The following is a 19,884-nucleotide window of genomic DNA, read 5'->3' as shown; positions in this document are numbered from 1 at the left end:
CTTACACAATGTAAATGTATGGTGATATCTTGTAAAATGATGAGAAATATATGTTAATGTACAGTATGACAAAATGACATTATATAACAATATCTAAAAGGGTCAAATAGACAAATTCCAGATAAGAACAATGGCTCAGTAAGTGAACATAATTGAAACAGGCAAAATGAGAAACCTGATACAAAACGTTGGACTATAATCTTATTGTAATTTAAGCAACTGTGTATTAGATTAGTTTATCCTGTTTTCAGCTTGAACATATTCATATTCACACAATGTATCAAGAAAATGAAACATTTTCCTCCATGCACAAGGAATTGATGATATATGTGTGTGTGAGTTTGTACATACGTGTAGTATGGCCAGTAGAACAGTAATATTGACAAGAACATGTAATGCTGAAAAGCACAGCACTCCCATGAGGACAAGTAGAATAGAGGTAAACAGACAATAGCCAAAAGAAAACAAAAAGAGCAGCTACTTTTTTGTGTTTTTTTGTTTTACACCGAAGATGAAATGTCTACTATAAAACATGTAGATAGGTTTTGTATGTCTGGTGGAGTTTGTCTCTTCTGCCTTTGTTGGTTTCCTTTATTCATCACATCATGCAGTCAGTCCTACTTGACTTATGCTTCATTTTAAGTTAAGTCAGTAAAATGATGTAAGTTCAGTTTATTTTAGATATTTCACTATTATTTAAATAACTGAACAGATTGTATATACTGACTGTAGGCAGCTTTTCCTACTACTAACTCTTGCTCTCTTTGCTCACTTTTTCTTCCTTTGACATCTTCGTGTGTGCTTGCGCTTGTGTGTGTGTGTGTGTGTGTGTGTGTGTGTGTGTGTGTGTGTGTGTGTGTCTGAGAGAGAGAGGGAGAGAGAGAGAGAGAGCAAGAGAGAGAGAAAAAAAGAGAGAGAAATAGACAGACAGACATAGAGAACAAGTCAAAGACAGAGACTGAGCCTGTGTGTGTGTGTGTGTGTGTGTGTGTGTGTGGTCTCTGAGGGCTTTGTATGGAGTGGGCTCTTACTCCTCTATGCTCTGTAATAGACTGTAGCGGTCTGGTGGAGGCTCACTGGGTTTTATTGCACATCATTAGAGGCTGATTGCTTTTGGACTGCCATGGAGCTCACATCTAATTGTTAGCATTTAAATTAATTGGTGGAAAGGAGAAATGATGAGGGTTTCCGCTCTTTCTTTTAAAATGTCTTAAACGGAAAGCACTACAGTATACTGGAATGTATGTAATCTTTGAACTTGATGCCACATCTCCTTTGTAGACACACAGTACACACAGTACACACAGTTGCCTTTTAAACACAAACAAATGCACCTATGCAGGCACACACCTGTTTACAATTGACTGTGCTGTTGTCATCCTACTCTGGATGGTGGAAATTGAAATTCAGTGGCAGTAGGAAACAGGTGCAGCCAGAAGGCCTCATATTAACCATCTGGACTCCCCTGTGATGTCACTGTCAGCAAAACGCTCCTCGGCTGTCAATTAGTAAGAGAGGCAGAGGGGAATCTCTCTCTCACTCTCTATTTCACATACTCAAACACACGCACACACAAACACACACACACACACACACACACACACACACACACTATTACCTCTCAGACACTATCTCACTTCACTCTCCTACATGACTGGCCTCTTGTTCCACAGCATGTTTTACACCCTCTTGTTTTCTCTTCATACGTATCCAACCCCCACACAGACACATTTTCATCCCAGAGAACTGATTATGTTCCTGCATGATTGCTTGAATCCTCAAAAAAAAAAAAATACTTGTGTGCACGTTCTCGTTCTCTAATATTGGGTTCCTATTCTGTTTCATTTTTGCTTCACGTGATGTTTGGATGCATAATTATATGTACATTTCTTGAGTTATGAAGTTCAGAGTTGCTTATATTTAAGTTTGTGCATGCACGTGGACTGAAAAATTGACTGATGGTGTTTAGGCATAATGGCTCTGTGGAATGTTGGGGATAAGCTTTAAGGAGAACTGTTTACTTGAGTTTTGAACTGCTCTCTGTTTAAAAGTGAACAGAAATTTTGAAAGAATTTCTTGAATGTATGTACACATTAATGGTAAAACAATTCTGTTTGCATCTCCAAACTATAAACTATGTAAAATATCTAAAAGGAAACATAAATAGATGAGTTAAAATCTCAGATTGGCAACCTAGCCAATTCAGTACCTCTTTATGTGTGGGTCAGTCCTTGTGTGGCTCTTGGTTGCTTGGGTTGATCTGTGTTCAAGGTCTGCAAGTCAGCTGCCTGGTAAGTTTTAACATGAAAATCCCCTTTGCCTTAGGCTGTGGCCTCCACTATACCAGAATACAGATCCCTGACCTTGGAGGTGCAAAGCAAAGCAAAATGCTGTTTACCTTTCTCTGAAACCATGAGAAATGCACAGAACAGCTGCTTGAAGGACACTTTTTTCTTTAAATAGGAGTGTGCGCCTTTTAGTAACATGCACCAAATAAATACAAAGGCATAAACCATAACAAGTCCAAAAAATGTGCGAAAGCAAACAACTCGCAATTTAACAGTTGATGGGTTGTAAAAGTTTTGTATACAAAACACTGTAGATCAGCAAACAGATTTGCATTTTGAATGTTCTCACACCCAAAACATGATCATCTGTTGAGATAAAATAACAGTAACACTCATTATATCATTAATAATTGTTATGTTCTTAACATGACCTGTCAAACCGTTTACCTGTTGTCTTTGATTACTTCACACAGCAGCTGCAGATAAAAGAGGAAATAGAAGCTGAAAAACAAAACATGGTGCATAGAAAAATTCAAAAGAATTTTTCATTTACAATATGAAATAATCATCAGCTCATGTATACTTTATGGTTTACTTGTGAATGCCAAGTGAAGCCCAGATTTTGCATGTTCCCATCAGGGCTGTTGGAAAGGTTCTGTCCTGCTCTAGGGCTTTATGGACCTTCATTCTGCTGCAGCAACAGCACAGCAAAAGGCCAAGTGTGTCACTTTTAGGTTTAGTTTGTCTCTCCTGACAATTCTCTCACTTTCTCTCTTTTTCTTGGTTTCTCTCTTGGTAGCCCCAGGGTATTCCCGCTTTTCTGGAAGTCTGGCCCCCACCTTTCTACCCATGAGCCCCTTAGATCACCATGGAAACAGTAGTGTTCTCTATGGACAGCACCGATTCTACAACACTTCAAAAGGTGTGTGAAGCTCATTCCATCTGTCTTACCACAATTATCACTAATACAAACATATGGTCAGTTTATAAGTTGTAAACTTAAAAGCATAATCTTAAGACTTTATGGTGTCTATTTTATTTTCCTTTTCTGTCTTTTTTATTTTATAGATTTCTATATCAGAAGCCTTTCATCACAGCCCCACCTTCTCTCCACCAATCACACCTTACAGTCACTGACTCGGACCACCCCTAGCCACCCCCTTAGCTCTTGTAGCCGGGAGCGAGACCCTGGGGGAGGTGGGCAAATCCATAAAAGCTCTAAAGAGTCAGATGTAGGAGAGCCTGCTATAGCAGTTGTAGGAAAAGACAGAGAGAAAAGCAAACTGGAAGTGAAAGATCGTCAGCGCCATGATCCACCTTCACCAACTGCTCACCAACACCTCCATCCTCACCACCATTCTCAGCTGCACCCTTTAGGGCCGGAGGAAAACCCCAAACACAAAGATGATCCAAAGCACCTGAGCACCTGCCTCCTTTCTACCAAGAACCATAATGGCCCTCATACAGGGACAGCAGTAAGGGGCTCCTCCCTACCCAGTTGTGTAGGTCCAGGTGCCTTGAGTTTAGGAACTGGTCCAAAAGGGGGTGGAGGTAATATCTGTTGCAAAGAGGTGAGTGGTGAGATGCGAATCAGTGAACCTCCATCAGACTGCCTGCGCCATAGTGCAATGCTGGGCCATACCCATCCAGTACCTTACGCTATGCCTCCTCACCTTGGCCTTGGCTCAGCAGTTGGAGGATCCTGGCCACATCCTATTCACCCCCACCATCACCACCACCATCATCCACATCCAGACATTTACTGTTCCCCTGCACCACTAACCATGTCCTCTGCACAGGACAAAAGTCTAACTCCTGGTGCAGGCAGGGACCATAAATTCATAGGGCCCACATTTGTGCCCTCTGTGGGACCTTTGGGTGATAAGAGCAGTGGGCCATTCCAGCTAGTTAACTCTCATTGTCGAGGTCTAAGAGGGATTGTTGACGAAGCTGGAGGAGAGGGAATAGGGAAAGCCAAAGCTTCAGAAAAGAGTAGTAATGGGGGCAGAATAGCTCATCCTACCATATCTTCCCTCCCAACTCCTAGTACCTGTCATAAAAAGTCTTCACATCAACAGCAGCAGGATGTCTACAGTAAAGTGGACAAGGATCCAGACTGGTCTCTAGGCCCACATTCACATTTACCACAGCAGGCACAGCATGGTCATGATCACCAGCCGCATTCCAATCTCCCAAACCACTCCTACAGCTCAGAGGCTGCTGAGAATTCCTCAGAGACAGATGTTTATCAACCCTCCCTGCCGCAGGGAGCCAAAGATAGCTGCCAGTCTAAAAGCAGATCTTATGCCAGCACTCCACCTTTTCGGGACTGTTCACACTTAGGTTCACCTCATAGAATTATATCTGAAAACAAGCCCAACAATGAAAGTGGGTGTACACTTCAGCGGGACAGCCAGAGGATTGCTAGGGTACACCATCACCAGCAAAACAGCAAGACTGGAATTCAAGGTCAGGATCCAGATTTGGGGCCAAGCAGCAGTTTTAGAGATAGAAGAAAACAAGATGTCGATATTGCAGCACAAGTGTACTCTGGGCATCAGGCAGGTTCTTCTTGGGAAATGCGAGGTCAGCAATCTCAGCCTGACAATGAGAAATGCAAAGCATATGACTGTTTTGGTACAGGAGAGCAGGGGGCTCACCCTACTTTCACTGCCCACCAGCAGTCCTCAATAGGCCCTCATGGGCCAGAAAACAGTGCAATGAATAACCTGATGAAGTACAGCAACCATCAGCCACACCTGCCTGCCCAGAAAAGCCCATTTGGAGGACTGGGTAGCCTAAAGCAGGGAGCAGCAAATGGAGAGAAAATCGACAGAAGTGAGAAGAATCGAGGGGGTGCAATTTGTGCCCATCAGGAGGGCAAGCAAACTCTGCCTTCAAGGAGGGCCTCTTCCTCTGGGGAGAATGAGCGCTCTGAGCGAGCAGGCCGTGATTCCTGTGAGGGGGAGGGGGAAGTGAGGCAGCCCCCTGTGGGTATTGCTGTGGCAGTCGCCAGGCAGAGAGAGCCTCTGCGCCGCCCACCAGACAGGCCTGCCACCCACAGCCGCCATGGCAGAGTGCTGCCCAGCATGAAGGGTAAGCCACCAGCAGGAGGCTCAGAGTATGTGCGTATGTGAGTCTGTGTGTTATGTGTATGTGTGTCTATTCGAGATAACAAGACAGGCATCATTTTCCAGTTTAGCAGTGATAGTTGAGAACGTTTGGAAACCACACATGTGAATAGCTGAATGTGTGATTACAGGAACGGTCTCCAATTAGTCATTTTTGGTTGCAAAATCACGTAATCAGCTATGTGCAAATTGGTCCTGACATTTCAGAAGTTTAACAGGCCAGATTGGGTGTTTTAGTCAGTTTAGTGCCAGTTTGAGTTTGCTTGACAAAGTGTTTACTGTACTCAGGTCAACCACACTTTATGCAAGTGTTACCTTTCAGTCATACTTACTTAAATGTATTTTTTGACAAGTTAATGTTCCAGATTTTGTGGTGCAATTTGTAAATTGGTGTTTCACATTAGGTTTAACAGAATACCTATTTGGTTTGTGTTGACATTGCTTGGTTGCCAGTTTGTTTTACTGAATCATCCTTATGTGGCAGGTATTGGGCGCTCTGTATACCCTGTAGAAAGGGAGGTGGATGAGGAAAGGAAGAGTATATCTGAGGAGCAGCTGTCTCTACCTCTGCTGGACAGAGAAAGAGATCTTCTGCTCAGGTACAATTATTTTGTTTTTTTATTAACAATAATATTAAGTTTACAATAATATAATAACAATAATATTAAATGTATAATATATATATATATATATATATATATATATATATATATATATATATATATATATATATATATATATATATATATATATACAATTTATTAGATAATGACCAAAAGTGCCTTTTGTTCATGTACTTGCTCTTTTCAGGGAGAATAAGGACTTAGTTGAGTTTGCCAGGATCCACCCTTCCAGCAGTTGCCATGGTGACCTGACCTCTCACCTCATCATGCCAAGCGGGAGTCAGTTAGGAGCTGATCCATCCGTACATCCAACTCATCACTGGATGCCTCGGACTGGAAGTCCATCCCTTTGGATTGGACACTCGTATGGTATGCAATATGGTATATTCTATTTATTGTAATGTAATTTGCAGGCATTGTGACATTAGATTACATAATTAAATTCTATATAGTTATATTAGCATTAGATGTAAGGTTATTAAAGTGATCTTACCTTGTGTATACATTTTTACCCTGCCATATACTATTTTTAAACACTAAATATTTAAGCATAATTTACAAATTGTTGATATATAATAAAATATTTTTGTATTTGACATCAGGTCTGAGTCATGCTGCTCTGCACCAAAACCTGCCCCCAGGCTTCTCTGCAGCTATGCCCAGCCCTCTGCAGCCTGTGCTGCCCCTTCCTCAGGACCCATCTCCTGCCCTAGTAGTTCTGCCCACTGAGCCTGCTGCACACCCTGCAACCCACCATCTAGGTACACTGAGAAGATCCAGACAATTTTTATATAATGCAGCAGTGTGGATGCTTATAAATTGCTTTTGACAGTCTTTTTAATGCTTATATTACTATTAATGATCTTTAAATCAATAACTTTTCCTACTCTTGGAGTTAATTTGATGTTGTTCCTGTTAAACTAAATAATGCAACTTGAAAATTGCAGTTTTAAACATTTGCATGTTAAAAAAGATATTATGGAAAATGTTCAAATAGATTGAAAGATTTTAAGTATAGATGGGAGTCTAACACTGACTGTTTATTGAAGGTAAAATGATAATATGTAAATTAACAAAAGTGTTAATGCAACCTGTTCCAAATGGTGTATGTGTATGTTAAAGGGTGTGTCAAAAAAAGAAAAAAAAAAGGTGAGGTAAAATGGTTTGTAAATATTTGCGTGTGAGGATTCTGATTCATATTATGTATAGTGAGGCATTAAACTGTTGTTTAAAAACAGAGTGAACATGTGTGAGTCAAGGAGAGTGAGCAAAGGTTTTAATGGTAAGTTGTCTAGGCTCAAGTTGCTTGCTGTGCACTTTTGGGAGCTTTGTAGTTGTTATGCCTAGTGCTCTGTTATCCACTGTTTATTTGGTTTTGTTTTGTTTTATCATAATGTGATTTTTTTTTTCTTCACACTGTCTAGCATAACACATTTCTGTAAAAAGTAAGCTCATGGCAGCTTCATTTGACATCGGCCCATAGAGCTGTTTGCAGCACTTTGATTTGACCATGGCCGTTATGTGCTATGTGCCTGTGTGCTGTGCTGTAGTGATCTGTTCAGTGCTGTGTGTGCTCCCACCTCCCATCTCAGTCTGTGAAATTTAATTAGATCTCTGCTCTTCAGCGCAGCACTTTCCTTCAGCGCTCGGCAGGAGCCGTTTCGGAGAGTGGAAATGCACCCACTGGACCCTTCCCCAGGGAAACATTACCCTCGTCCCAGTAATTTTGCCCAACAAAGAGACCCACCATACACTGAGAAAGAAGGGGATGGGTGGAGAGGGTAGAGGAGGAGACCAGAATGAATAATATGTGAAAAGCATTTGAAGAAACATATTGTGTTAAAATATTTGTGCGCTGAATATCAAGCTTGAGACAAAGTACACAGCTGTTGTGCATCCCTCTCTGTGCCTTTTTTCCCCCTCTCACCCTTAATTGCATATCCTATAATACTCACAATAATTTCATAAAGTCTGTCCTCAGATAACCCCTCTAGTCAAGCCAACAGCAAATGCCTGAAATCAGCATAGCATAAATTCAGATTTAGATTCAGAATTTGAAAGAATTGTTAGCGTATGTGGGCTGACAGTTCAACAGTTTGTGTGGCATGTTAAAAAATGCACCATTCATCAATTCACCCTAAAGACATGTTGGGGCCATATAAACTCAAGTGAATGAGTATGCCATTTGGAGCTTGGTCGTCATCTTCCTCCCCAGTAACCTGTCAGGAAGGCCTTATCTAAAGAGCTACATTTATGTGACAGTTTGAGCAAGCATTGCTGAATTGTTTTGACCTACCTTACTATAGTATTATGAAACAGGTAAGTGTGGAAAACGCAATGGTGGCAATTGTCTTGAGTTAATCTAAAGAGGCAGGCCACAATTAACAGCAAGGATAAGTGAGTGGCAAGTGTTAGGTCTGAATTTGCTTCAAATGTGCTGTCTTATAAGTTAATAAAGAGTCTGAGCCATGTTTTTAATAGATGTAGAGTGTAAAAGAAAACAAGCCAATAAGAAAAGCAAGTAAATTAATGAGACCTCTTCTTGCTACCAGTGATATTCTGCAGGGTAAAGCATGCAAAACACTCAATCCTTCTGTTTGTCTGTACCCCTTTCTGTAGATGTAATGGAGCAACAGGGATTATGGCCCTCAGTGTATGGGGCTCGAGGGCCTGCTTCTCACATACAGCATTCCTCGGTCTACTCCCGTCAGTTTCTACGGCAACAAGAGCTCTATATGCTACAGCATCATCAGCACCAGCAACACCACAGAGCAGCACAGGCAATGGAGCTGGCACACAGGCAATCACATTCTCAGGTAATATATCTGAACACCAAAAAAACGTATGTTAGCAATAACTCTGTAAAAGCGCATTTAGAATTGTATAAGACTGGTCAGTTTTTAGAAATTAAGCAAAACAGGTATGTTATAAGGTTTTCTATATAGAAATGGCTGCAAAACCTCCAAAAAGCAGAATGCCAAAGATAATCAAACATGAAATCAGGCTATATCTCATTATGTAGCAGCAAAGTGATATAATATAGATCAGATCTGTTATATGATGGTTGTTTATACATGTAAACACATAGCACATCATCTCTGCTGTTGGTTTTCCTTTGATGATCTTTCTGTTGTTCACATCAACAGAGGAAACCTGAGGATACCCCTAATGAACTGGATGAAGGGCCCCCTGAGCCACGTACCCTAAAATCAGCAAAACCTTTCTCCTACTCCTCCACCAGTAAAAGCCGTTCCTCCTCCTCTCCAGGGGGATGCGCTTCTCGTCTGTCACCCTGCTGTCACTCACCAGCCCCACGACCCCATCCTAAAAGCACTCTGTGCACCCCCTGCCCAGAGCCAAGCCCAGCTGTAGCAGCACCCTGCTCTCCTGCACTCAGCCCTCATGTCACCCCTCACCTTCCAAAAGAAGCTGAATCCCAGGACAAAAGAGGAGAAGGCCAGCCACTCCAGGACTACCCTCACTCTCTGGAGCCTGGTGAGTGAAGTAATCATGAATAAAAGGCCTGGTTTACTTGCATTTCAGGTCTTATTCTAATACTTCCTGGCATTATATTGATTCTAAAAAAATTTATTGCTTGTATTTGTGTACAACTTGAAGTCGAGAAGTGTTGTTTTATGCAGGTTCAAAGGGTAAAGCATTTTACTTCCAACAGTTATACTTCTGAAGGAAAATAACAGCATGCAGATGAGAGAAAAGGGAACACTGCATTACCATTGTCAAGGTTAAGGTCTTACCATCATGCCTGGCTTCATGGCTCCAGGCCGGAAAATAGAGCATAATAGAGATATGGAGGAGAGACTTTGGTCTGCCTCTCAAGGACAGTCGGTCTGGGGAGAAACATACAAAGCTTAAGATAAAAAAGATGGATCTTTTGAAGAACCCTACAAGTCTTTGATTACTGATGACTGACAATCAGTTTTTATTACAAAAATAAGTGTTTTCTTTCCCTCTTTTTTCATCTCTGTTTGAATGTCATCTATTAGTTTATATATGCACATATTTATCAAATTTAGGTGCATTAGAAAATCACTGACATCGGGTTATTGTAAGAGACAGTGCAAAGGAAGGCAAGCCAGAATCACTGTAGACAGGGGCTCTCTTATCCTTCAGGGGTCCTTGAGGCCTGGCTGGCGGAAGGATACAAATTCATCTGTCTGCTTTGTCAGGAAGGGCGGATGGATACCATCAATAACCCAGTGCTGGGGTGACAGGGCTAGCTCTGCAATCACATCCAGACACCATGCTGTCATCAATATACCCTGTTATGCTGTAGCTCCCTTTCTCTCTCTCTCTCTCTCTCTCTCTCTCTCTCTCACACAGACACACGAACACACACACACACACACACACACACACACACACACACAAACTGGCACCTATAAACACAAAAGTGTGCACTGCGTAAGCACACATACATGCACTGCTACTCACACAATCATTTTCACTCTCACCCCAAATGAGATGAATACACATGCTCACTCAGAGACTAAATTATATGCAAACACTCCTGTGTGCAATCTCTAACACACAAACAGTGCACACACTGCATCTATAACACCCTTGAACATAATTCAGTATTCATGGAAATTTTGATCATGCCTGCCCATGGTCTTTATGGTGCAGGCTCCATTATGTGTGTGAGTGGTAATAGATAAATGCAATGCAGTCTCTGAATATTACACACAGTCAGTTGAGATGGAATATATATCATATCCATCACCTATACACCATACTTTAGGAGCAGAGCCATGTATTTTAGCTGGTAAGATCATACTGTAAAAAAATTAACGGTAAAGCTTTGTGGCAGGTGGTGCTGTTCATGTTGTTGAAGTTATAATGGAAATATCTTATACAAAAAGTGTCCCTAACTAAAGGATATTTTGACTAGTTAATGATCTTTCTCCTGTATACCTTTTTTTTTGCCAGATCTTCCACCAGGTTATACTTATCCTGATATTGCAATTGGTTACAAGGCCAGTCCATCTCCACAAGAAGTCCAGTTAGCTGAACATGCAGACCTGGAGGCAGAACAAGCAGAACCTGCTGAACCAGCACCCCAGCCACTCTCCCTTTCCACAATGGGGGAGGAACCTGTGTGCCAGGAAGCAGAATCCCCTACTTCTACTGCCCAAGTAGGACCCCAAGTCGAGGATGTCCAGGTGGAGAATAGGTTGATGGCAGAAAAAGAAGAGTTGGATGAAGAACAGAAGGGTATTACCTGCACATCTACCTCTCCCTCTTCACCTGTATGCCAACATCTTTCCAAATTCCCCTGCCAGGATGCTTCACCTTTGGAGGAGGTACAAATGGAGGTATCTAATGCCCTCACCCCTGATCAGCCTGGTTTTTTAGAAGTCTTGGACCCAGTCAAGGAGGTCAAAACTCAGGAAGAAGATATTGTAAATTATGTCCAGGATCCACCTGCTGCTTCCAGTGAGCTCTATTCTGTGATGCAGACTGAGGATATTAAAGAAAGAACTAAGAAAATTTGTACATCACCAAGTACATTTACAGAACAGGAGGTCACTCATCCTTTATCACCCTCTTCTCATTGCTCTGAGCTTCCTGCTCTGGGTAACCAGTATCCTGGATCCTGCATTTGGAGTCTGGAGCTTCTAATTGCAGCAGCTTTCTGTGCCACAAGAGATGCCCAGATGGCTGCCCCAGTGGCGGTGCCTGCATGTATAGCACCCCCTCAAAATGGCATGGCACTTCTGAGTGAGCTTGCTGAGCTAGAGAGAAAACAGCAAGAGAAGAACAGCAACATGGAAAATGCAGGTACATACAATAACATGCATATTTCCAATTTGGTTTGGAGTCCCATTACATATCAGATGAGTGTTAATCCAGACCTAAATTTGATTTTGGAAGCCAGATAGTGCAGCAAGTGAGTCGCTGTGGTATTTATTTATTTATCAATCAGAACAGCAAAAGCTGCGTCACACACATGCTGACCTCACTTGTACACACAATTTAATTTCACATCAGTGCTTTGCATGCACAGTCTTGTAGTACTGTGATATAGGTAGCAGGGGAGGACTATGGCTGTGTTTTTCATTTTGTTTTGCTTCTCCTTACAAGACAAGGTGTGTAAAATGGGTATTCAGGCCAGCCAGCTTTCTGTCCTTTCTGTGAAGGAAAGATAACAAGCCCCCCTTCCCCCTCCACATACCTCCAAGACAGGCACATACACAAACATATACACAATGACCATTCCCTTCAGACCATCCAGCTTGCTTCCTGATATACATACAATACACTGACCCATACACACATTTATAAATTTATATACCAGCATTACATAAACATTGATAACAATGCTAAACCTTTTTTGCCTTCGTTGACCAAAGATCAATCCCTCTTTCTGGGCGTCTGTACCTCCTATGGGAGACACAGAGTGAAGGCCTGGGGGGGACTGTTCTTAAAAAGGGATTGAGCTGATCTTAAAAGGCAGCCATAATGATATGAACCCCCGGAGTCTTGTGGATTGGACCATGTCCATTGAGTCATCCTGAGGGAGCGCATGCTCCCATGCCTCTGCCCTTTAACCTGTTTGATCATGTATATAAAGCTCATTTTAATGGAAAAAAGGCCTTGGCTTTCCACAGCTGCCTATGTCTTCCTCCTGTGAAGAGTTGATGAAATGGTAAAAACAGCTGATCTTTTTTCTCTTAGGATTGCACTGCTTTTGTTGCCTAATTAGCCCCCATTGTTGTGAGAGCTGCTTTAAAGCCTTGTTGCTTTTCCATAGAGCATTTTCCGCTTCCTTGCCAAAGGATGTTTTCATTTACACTAACAGTCTCTAGAAGCTAAGAAATCCCAAATGGCTCCACTACATCATAAAAAACACTCTGCATTCATTGCATTTATTACTCAGCTTTGTACGTGTGTGTTTGTTTGTGTGTGGTAAAAGTAACAATTTCCTTTGCACCTTTTTTCTCAATTAACTACTATACAAAATCTAAATGACTAAACAATAATGATAAGAAATGGTGTCACTGAGTTATTATACAACGGGGCAATGTTTACTCATGAGTGTTAAAATAGTTTTTGCCTGTGTAATAATGATATCCCTCTAATGCACCGTCATGGTAGAGTGTTGTTCCAATTTCAGTAATAAATAAATAAATGCTTTAAAATCCGTAATAAACATACAGTATATTAGGACCATAGCATTCCCATGTTGTAATTAAGAGAATAACAGTTGGGTTTTGTAAAAGCCCCAACCAAACTAAGATGTTAAAGTAAGGGCGCTGATCTAGCAGGACTGTATTTTCTGGGATCTGGGCCCTTTCCTTTTTCCTCTCTACTCCTTCAGCCCTGAGAGACTGCATGAGCTGTAGCTGGCATGGTGGGTTTAGCTTGTCTCATTAGGGCTGACTGTAGATTGATTTCAGCTTGAACACCACTGCGCTATAACTGCCATAGTGATGTCAATCAACTAAGATACTTAAGACTCCTGGGAAACCAAAGACCTCTACTGGATTGAGTAGGTCTGCACCCTTCTTTTTTGTTTGTCTTTTTTGTTCAGTTTATTTTGCTTATTTTTAAATGGATAACTCAATCTTTATTTCCTTTTTTCCTATTTCCTATTTCCTATTTTTTTCTCCTTTTTTTCTTATTTTTCTGGTTTCTTTTTTCATTATTTGATTTTCTTTTAAAATTTTTCGCTTCTCTTCTTTGCTTTTCTTTCTTGTAATTCTTTCTTTCTCACTTTCTTTCATGTTGAAGCTGTAAGGACTTGCCATCACTCTTAAACAGTTCTTTACCAGTTTTGCTCGTTTTACCTGATTCCTTCGAACATCCTCCTTATTTTCTCTCCTTCTGTTCTATATTACTCACATGCTTGTCTTCTGCACCCGCACACTCCACCTTGCCAGTGCACGGTGTGTGTATTTCCCCGGGTTTTCCCCTCTGTAGAGGAAATTGGATTCTTTCCATGTCAGTAATGAGGGCATGTTTGAGAATAAATAGATGGCTCAATAAACACTTTACCTCTTATTGCCTGCCTCCCACCACCCTCTGGGCTTGTCTTCCTCTTCTCTCCTCCTTCATGTTCCTCACTTGTCTCTCTCTCATAATTTTTTCCTGTAGTGCCTTTTCTCTCACTCTCATCCCACCTCTCTCTCACTCTTCTTCTCACTGAGTGCAGAGACTGTAATTGTTTTTATTTTGTGTTGGTGTGGCATCTGTCACTCTCTTGCTCTTATTTCAATATATATATATATATATATATATATATATATATATATATATATATATACACACACACAGACACACACACACACACACAGTCTCCTTAGTGTCCCTAGGCCAGTTTGGGTTGTCATGAATATTCAAGGCTCATTTGCTGTGAGCGTGTGGCTTGCCCTAATGACTGAGTTAAATGTAGAGAAATCCCCCCTCCATATCGCTTTCTCTCTCTCTCTCTCTCTCTCTCTCTCTCTCTCTCTCTCTGTCTTTGTGATGGCTCTTGGCATCTAGATCTCATGTACGGAGATAAGCTCTCTGGTTAACAGCTATCATCATTGCTCATTCAGAGAATAAAAGAAATAAGGTGGTGGCAGGATACAAATTTATACTTAGAGGCTGTTTGCTCTTTATTTTGCCCTCTGCTTTGCATACACTGTATTAGTAGTTGCCCTCTACTTCACATACACTGTAGTTTTGGTCTGTTTAACTTTTATTTGTTTCCACAAGACCTAGTACACCTCATCAGTTCACTTGTCTAAGGGAATGTGTATGTGTGTGTGTGTGTGTGTGTGTGTGTGTGTGTGTGTGTGTGTGAGAGAGAGAGAGAGAGAGAGAGAGAGAGAGAGAGAGAGAGACTGAAAGAAAAAATGAATATTTGTTTCACATTACTCAAGGTTTTCCTTTGGTGGACAGTGGGTCAGTGCAAACATTTCAGGGCCAGTGTTTTCATGTACAGCTCCTATTGCTGTACTGCTGTACCACCTACAGCTCTGTGGAAATAAACTTGATGCACACACTGATTCTCATTCATTGTGTTATCATGTGAAAGCAGATATGTGCAGCATTTCATTTCAGATATGTTCATTGGTTGTCCCTGCAGGAAAAGAGAGACTGCTAATTGACCTAGAGAGTCTGGCAACCCTTGCAACTGCACGAGCATTAGAAGTGACTCCACCCAACACTACAGAGTCTTTCCCTCCTTTACGTCGTACACTTAACATGCGCAGGAAGTGGAAATGGACACCACAACATGAACCGGTATCACTATCTCTTCTGTTAACACGTGTTCTTTTCATTACCATTTACCATTATATTTCAATCGTAACTGCTGTTCATAAGTCTCTTTAATTCCCTTTGAAATAAATGCATAAAAATTAAGCAATTAATTTATTATTGCTTACTGGAACATCATATTATTTGCTTACAAAATCACATTTTACAAAAACCTGTTACATGAGTTTCTTTTTAAAAAGTACCCATAAATGTGACATTGTGAACAAATTGATTGGTTTTTTTTGGTCAAAGTTGTGTTAGTCTGTTTATCTTCAGCTTTACATAAGCAGACAGGTCCAGTCATATTTGATGTTAACAGACAAGTTTATTAGCTGATCCCATGTGGGTTTTGTGGGTGGGGTTTTCAGGCATGTCCAGTGAAGAGTATAATGGAAACATTAGACAGGGAGGAGCTTGCGATGAGGGTGCAGCTGGCTGAGCTGCAGCGGCGCTACAAGGAGAAACAGAAAGAACTGACCAAGCTTCAGAGAAAACATGATCATCAGTAAGTGATGAGCCACCTTTTCACATGCGTACAGACACATGCACACACCTGAGAACAAATATACATACCATGTCTACATCTTACACTCATTCTTGAAGGCATTTTTTAAGCTATTCTTCACCTTACTCACATACAACAGCTAAGACCACCCAGCATGTGCAGTGTCCTCCTTACTTAAGCTATTGACCAGTAAGGTTAAGTCCCCTGTGTTCGCTTAAGCCCTTTCTCCTAGTCACAGCAACAATTAGGATGGCTTAGTGCTATCCACTATATACCATTAGTGTGAATTAGTGTGACTGACTAACTGCGTGTGTTCACAGAAAAGAGGATACCTCAAGAAGCCCAGTTCGCAGAGGCCCTGGCAGACCACGGAAACGCAAGCCCACCGCAGGATCAACTACCCCCACAGATACAGTCAAGAGGGTCAAGTGAGTTTCTTTCATTTGTGTCCTGAATTGTGCATGTGAAAGGCAGCAAGAAAGAGAGTGCAGAAGTTAGTCAAAGTGTAAAAATTCTAATTCAAATAGATTACACCAAGTAGTGGTTCAAAAATTATATGTCCATGATTATACACAGTAAACACAGTCAGCTGGAACAGTCCCTACGATCTCTCATTGTGTGTAAGTAAATAGGGGTGGTACTGGTTTAAATAAGGCAGACTAAGTGCTTAATGAAGGACTATTTGCACTGATTAATCATATTTACAGCTTCCATTGATTACAAGTGTTGGGACTTCTTCTAACCCCTGACGCACCAACAATATTAATTTGATAAAACGAGGGGTCCAAATGCCGGCAAAAAGTCAGAGCACAAGATTGTCACTGTGATGAATGTACATTCCATTTTGAGGTGCACTTCTGTTTATACCAGGCTGACAGTTTGATAAACTCCGTCAAACCTGTTTACCCTATCTGATTAAGAAAACTCAGTTTTTATTATGGACCAGGCTGATTAGTGGGGCACTAATGAGAACAAGAGCTGGAGCTTAATTACACATGCTTTACCCATGCCACATTTAGCCATGGCATTAATAATGCCATCCACCAAAATAATTAAATAAAAAAAATAACTGCCACTGGATTTAATCAGAATTATAAAGTCCTTTTTGGAAAGCTTATAGGGGAGAAGGAAGCCTGACTGACTCTATGTTTATAGTTAATGTGTTAAAATAATGTACATGTCATTTGTGTATTGTTGTGTGTTTATTTGAAGTTATTGTGTTTTTGTATTGTTCGTATGTTAAATATTAGGATGATACTGAAAAATGGTTCATTGTTTAATTCACATGATTGCACTGATTATACAGAGTACACCAAAGTTAATTCAATTAATTTTCCCTTTACTTGAACTCAGAGACCCAAACCTGTTTCAGCATGACAATGCCGCTGTGCACAAAGCTAGCTCCATTAAGTTATGAATTAAAGCAGATCTTGAGTGTTCTGCTATAGAGTTTTGACCTCAATCCCTATTGAACACCTTCAGTTGAATTGGAATACTGACTGCAACCAAGGCCTCCTAACCCTATATCAGTACCTGACTTTGCTCATTTCCTAGTGCCTGAATGAGCAAAAATCTCCACACACACACTTCTTCCCAGTCTAACATCTTATTAGAAAAGTGGTAAATATTATAGCAGCAAATGGGGATGGAGTGTGGAATGGTATGCTCAAAAACCAATTAAATCTTATGGTCTGGTGTCCGCAAACTTTTGTCCATATAGTGTAGATGAGAAGTGAGTAGAGCAATATCATCTCGAAATGCTTATGTGTAAATAATGAGGAAAGGGCATTAAAAAAAAGAAAAGATAAAAGAAAACCACTCTTTTTGAAACCATAAATAATGTCCTATACAGGTGCATCTCAGTAAGTTTGAATATTATTGAAACGTTTATATATTTTAGTCATTCAATACAAAAAGTGAAACTTTTATATTACATAGATTCATGACACACAGACTGATATATTTCAAGTGTTTATTTCTTTTAATTTAGATGATTATGGCTTACAGCTAATAAAAACCTAAAATTCAGTATTTCAGAAAATTTGAATAAACTCTAATCAGCTAATTAAATCCAAACACCTGAAAAGGTTTCCTGAGCCTTTAAATGGTGTCTCAGTCTGGTTAAGTCTACACAATCATGGGGGAAGACTGCTGACTTGACAGTTGTCCAGAAGACGATCATGGACACCCTGCACATGGAGGGTAAGACACAAAAGGTCATCGCTAAAGAAGCTGGCTGTTCACAGAGTGCTGTATCCAATCACATTAATAGAAAGCAAAATTGTGGTAAAAAAAGGTGAAATGAAGCCCATTTAAGAATTTGTGTGAGATTCACAAAGAGTGGACTGCAGCTGGAGTCAGTGTTTCAAGAGCCACCATGCACAGACGTATCCATGGGCTACAACTGACGCATTCCTTGTGTCAAGCCACTCCTGAACCAGAGACATCTTCAGAGGTGTCTTACTTGGGCAAAGGACCAAAAGGACAGGACTGTTGCTCAGTGGGCCAAAGTTATCTTTTCAAAGTTATCTTTATCTTTTAGAAATCAAGATCCCAGAGTCTGTAGGAAAAGAGGAGAGGCACAGAATCCAAGTTGCTTGAGGTCCAGTGTAAAGTTTGCACAGTCCGTGGTGGTCTGGGGAGTGTTGGTCTGCTGGTGTTGGTCCACTGTGTTTTATCAAGTCCACAGCTGTCTACCAGAAAGTTTTAGAGCACTTCATGCTTCCCTCTGCTGACCAGCTTTATGGAGATGCTGACTTCATTTTCCAGCAGGATTTGTATTATCTATGGGGTATTGTAAAGAGGAAGATATAAGACGCCAGACCCAACAGACCCTTTGTAGGAGAGTGATAGCTCAGTGGTTAAGGTGCTGGGTTACTGCACCTATTGGAAGGTTGGGGGTTCAAGCCCCAGTATCGGCAAGCTGCCACTCATGGGCCCTTGAGCAAGGCCCTTAACCCTCTGTGCTCCAGGGGCGCTGTGTCATTGCCGACCCTGCGCTCTGACCCGGGCTTCTAAACAAGCTGGGATATGCGAAGAACGAATTTCACTGTGCTGTAATGTATATGTGACAAATAAGGGTTATTCTATTCTAATAACATAGAAGAGCTGAAGGCCGCTATCAGAGCAACCTGGGCTTTAATAACACATCAGCAGTGTCACAGACCGATCGCCTCATGTGCCACTGCAGAAATTCATGCAAAGGGAGCCCCAACTGAGTATTGAGTTATGTACATGTTCATACTTTTCAGTAGTCCAATATTTCTGTCTTAAAAACGAATCTCTTTTATTTATTTAATTATTTATTTTTTTATTGGTCTTAAGCAATATTAAGATTCTGAATTTTGCGTTTTCATTAGATGTAAGCCATAATCATCAAAATTAAAAGAAAAAATAGTTGAAATATATCAGTCTGTGTGTGATGAATTTATATAATATACGAGTTTCACTTTTTGTATTGAATGACTAAAATAAATCTAATTTTTTATTTATTGAGATGCACCTGTATATACACTATTTGTTACTTAATTTGTTTTGTAACTGTAGGTTTAAATTGATTGGCCCTTTTTGTTCTTTTTTTGGCTTTTAGGTGCATATAATATTTTTGGACAATGTTGTGTCCCCACAGTAAACAAATGGAAAGTTTGTTTTCCACTGTATGAGCTGCATGCATGTCATTATACACCACCTGTATGGTTTTACAGAGATCATGAGCCGTACAAACCATTTGCATGTTGTGAGAACCTGCGTGTGTATGTGTGAAATTCAAGTTCCCCAATTTTACTCACTCACTCTGGTTGTGTTGTCTCTCTTCATTTCTTGCTTACTCACTCTCCTCCTGGCTCTCTAATCAATCGCCTCCTCTGAATCTCATTACTATGTAATCCTGACCTCTCTTAGGAGAAGGGCCTTTGTAATTAGGGGGCTGTGAATTCTCTGGCAGTGTGTCTTAGACACCCACCCCCTCTCTCTATACATGCACACACAAATACACGCACACACAAATACACACGCTTTGCTCTCCCACCCGCTTGGCTGCTAACAGGAGGAATGTGACACAGGATTGACAC

The 19,884-nt window shown here is 40.9% G+C and overlaps 1 protein-coding gene across 8 annotated transcripts in view; it reads left to right on the top strand.

Moving 5' to 3' along the window:
- Nucleotides 1-19,884, top strand: part of bahcc1b (BAH domain and coiled-coil containing 1b) — a 99,520-nt gene that overhangs the window by 62,937 nt on the left and 16,699 nt on the right. For all 8 annotated transcript variants that reach the window (XM_046854524.1, XM_046854527.1, XM_046854523.1 and 5 more), the window contains 11 exons: nt 3,088-3,210; nt 3,357-5,384; nt 5,904-6,018; nt 6,230-6,411; nt 6,645-6,803; nt 8,662-8,858; nt 9,189-9,537; nt 10,990-11,841; nt 15,137-15,294; nt 15,678-15,814; nt 16,135-16,242. In XM_046854524.1, the coding sequence (XP_046710480.1) occupies nt 3,088-3,210; nt 3,357-5,384; nt 5,904-6,018; nt 6,230-6,411; nt 6,645-6,803; nt 8,662-8,858; nt 9,189-9,537; nt 10,990-11,841; nt 15,137-15,294; nt 15,678-15,814; nt 16,135-16,242 (4,408 nt within the window). The remainder of the gene's footprint in view (nt 1-3,087; nt 3,211-3,356; nt 5,385-5,903; nt 6,019-6,229; nt 6,412-6,644; nt 6,804-8,661; nt 8,859-9,188; nt 9,538-10,989; nt 11,842-15,136; nt 15,295-15,677; nt 15,815-16,134; nt 16,243-19,884) is intronic.

Source organism: Silurus meridionalis, chromosome 7 (assembly GCF_014805685.1).
Source record: "Silurus meridionalis isolate SWU-2019-XX chromosome 7, ASM1480568v1, whole genome shotgun sequence".
Taxonomy (NCBI): Eukaryota; Metazoa; Chordata; class Actinopteri; order Siluriformes; family Siluridae; genus Silurus; species Silurus meridionalis.
The sequence above is the reverse complement of the archived record's forward strand: the minus strand, read 5'-3'. Positions and strand labels throughout refer to the sequence as shown.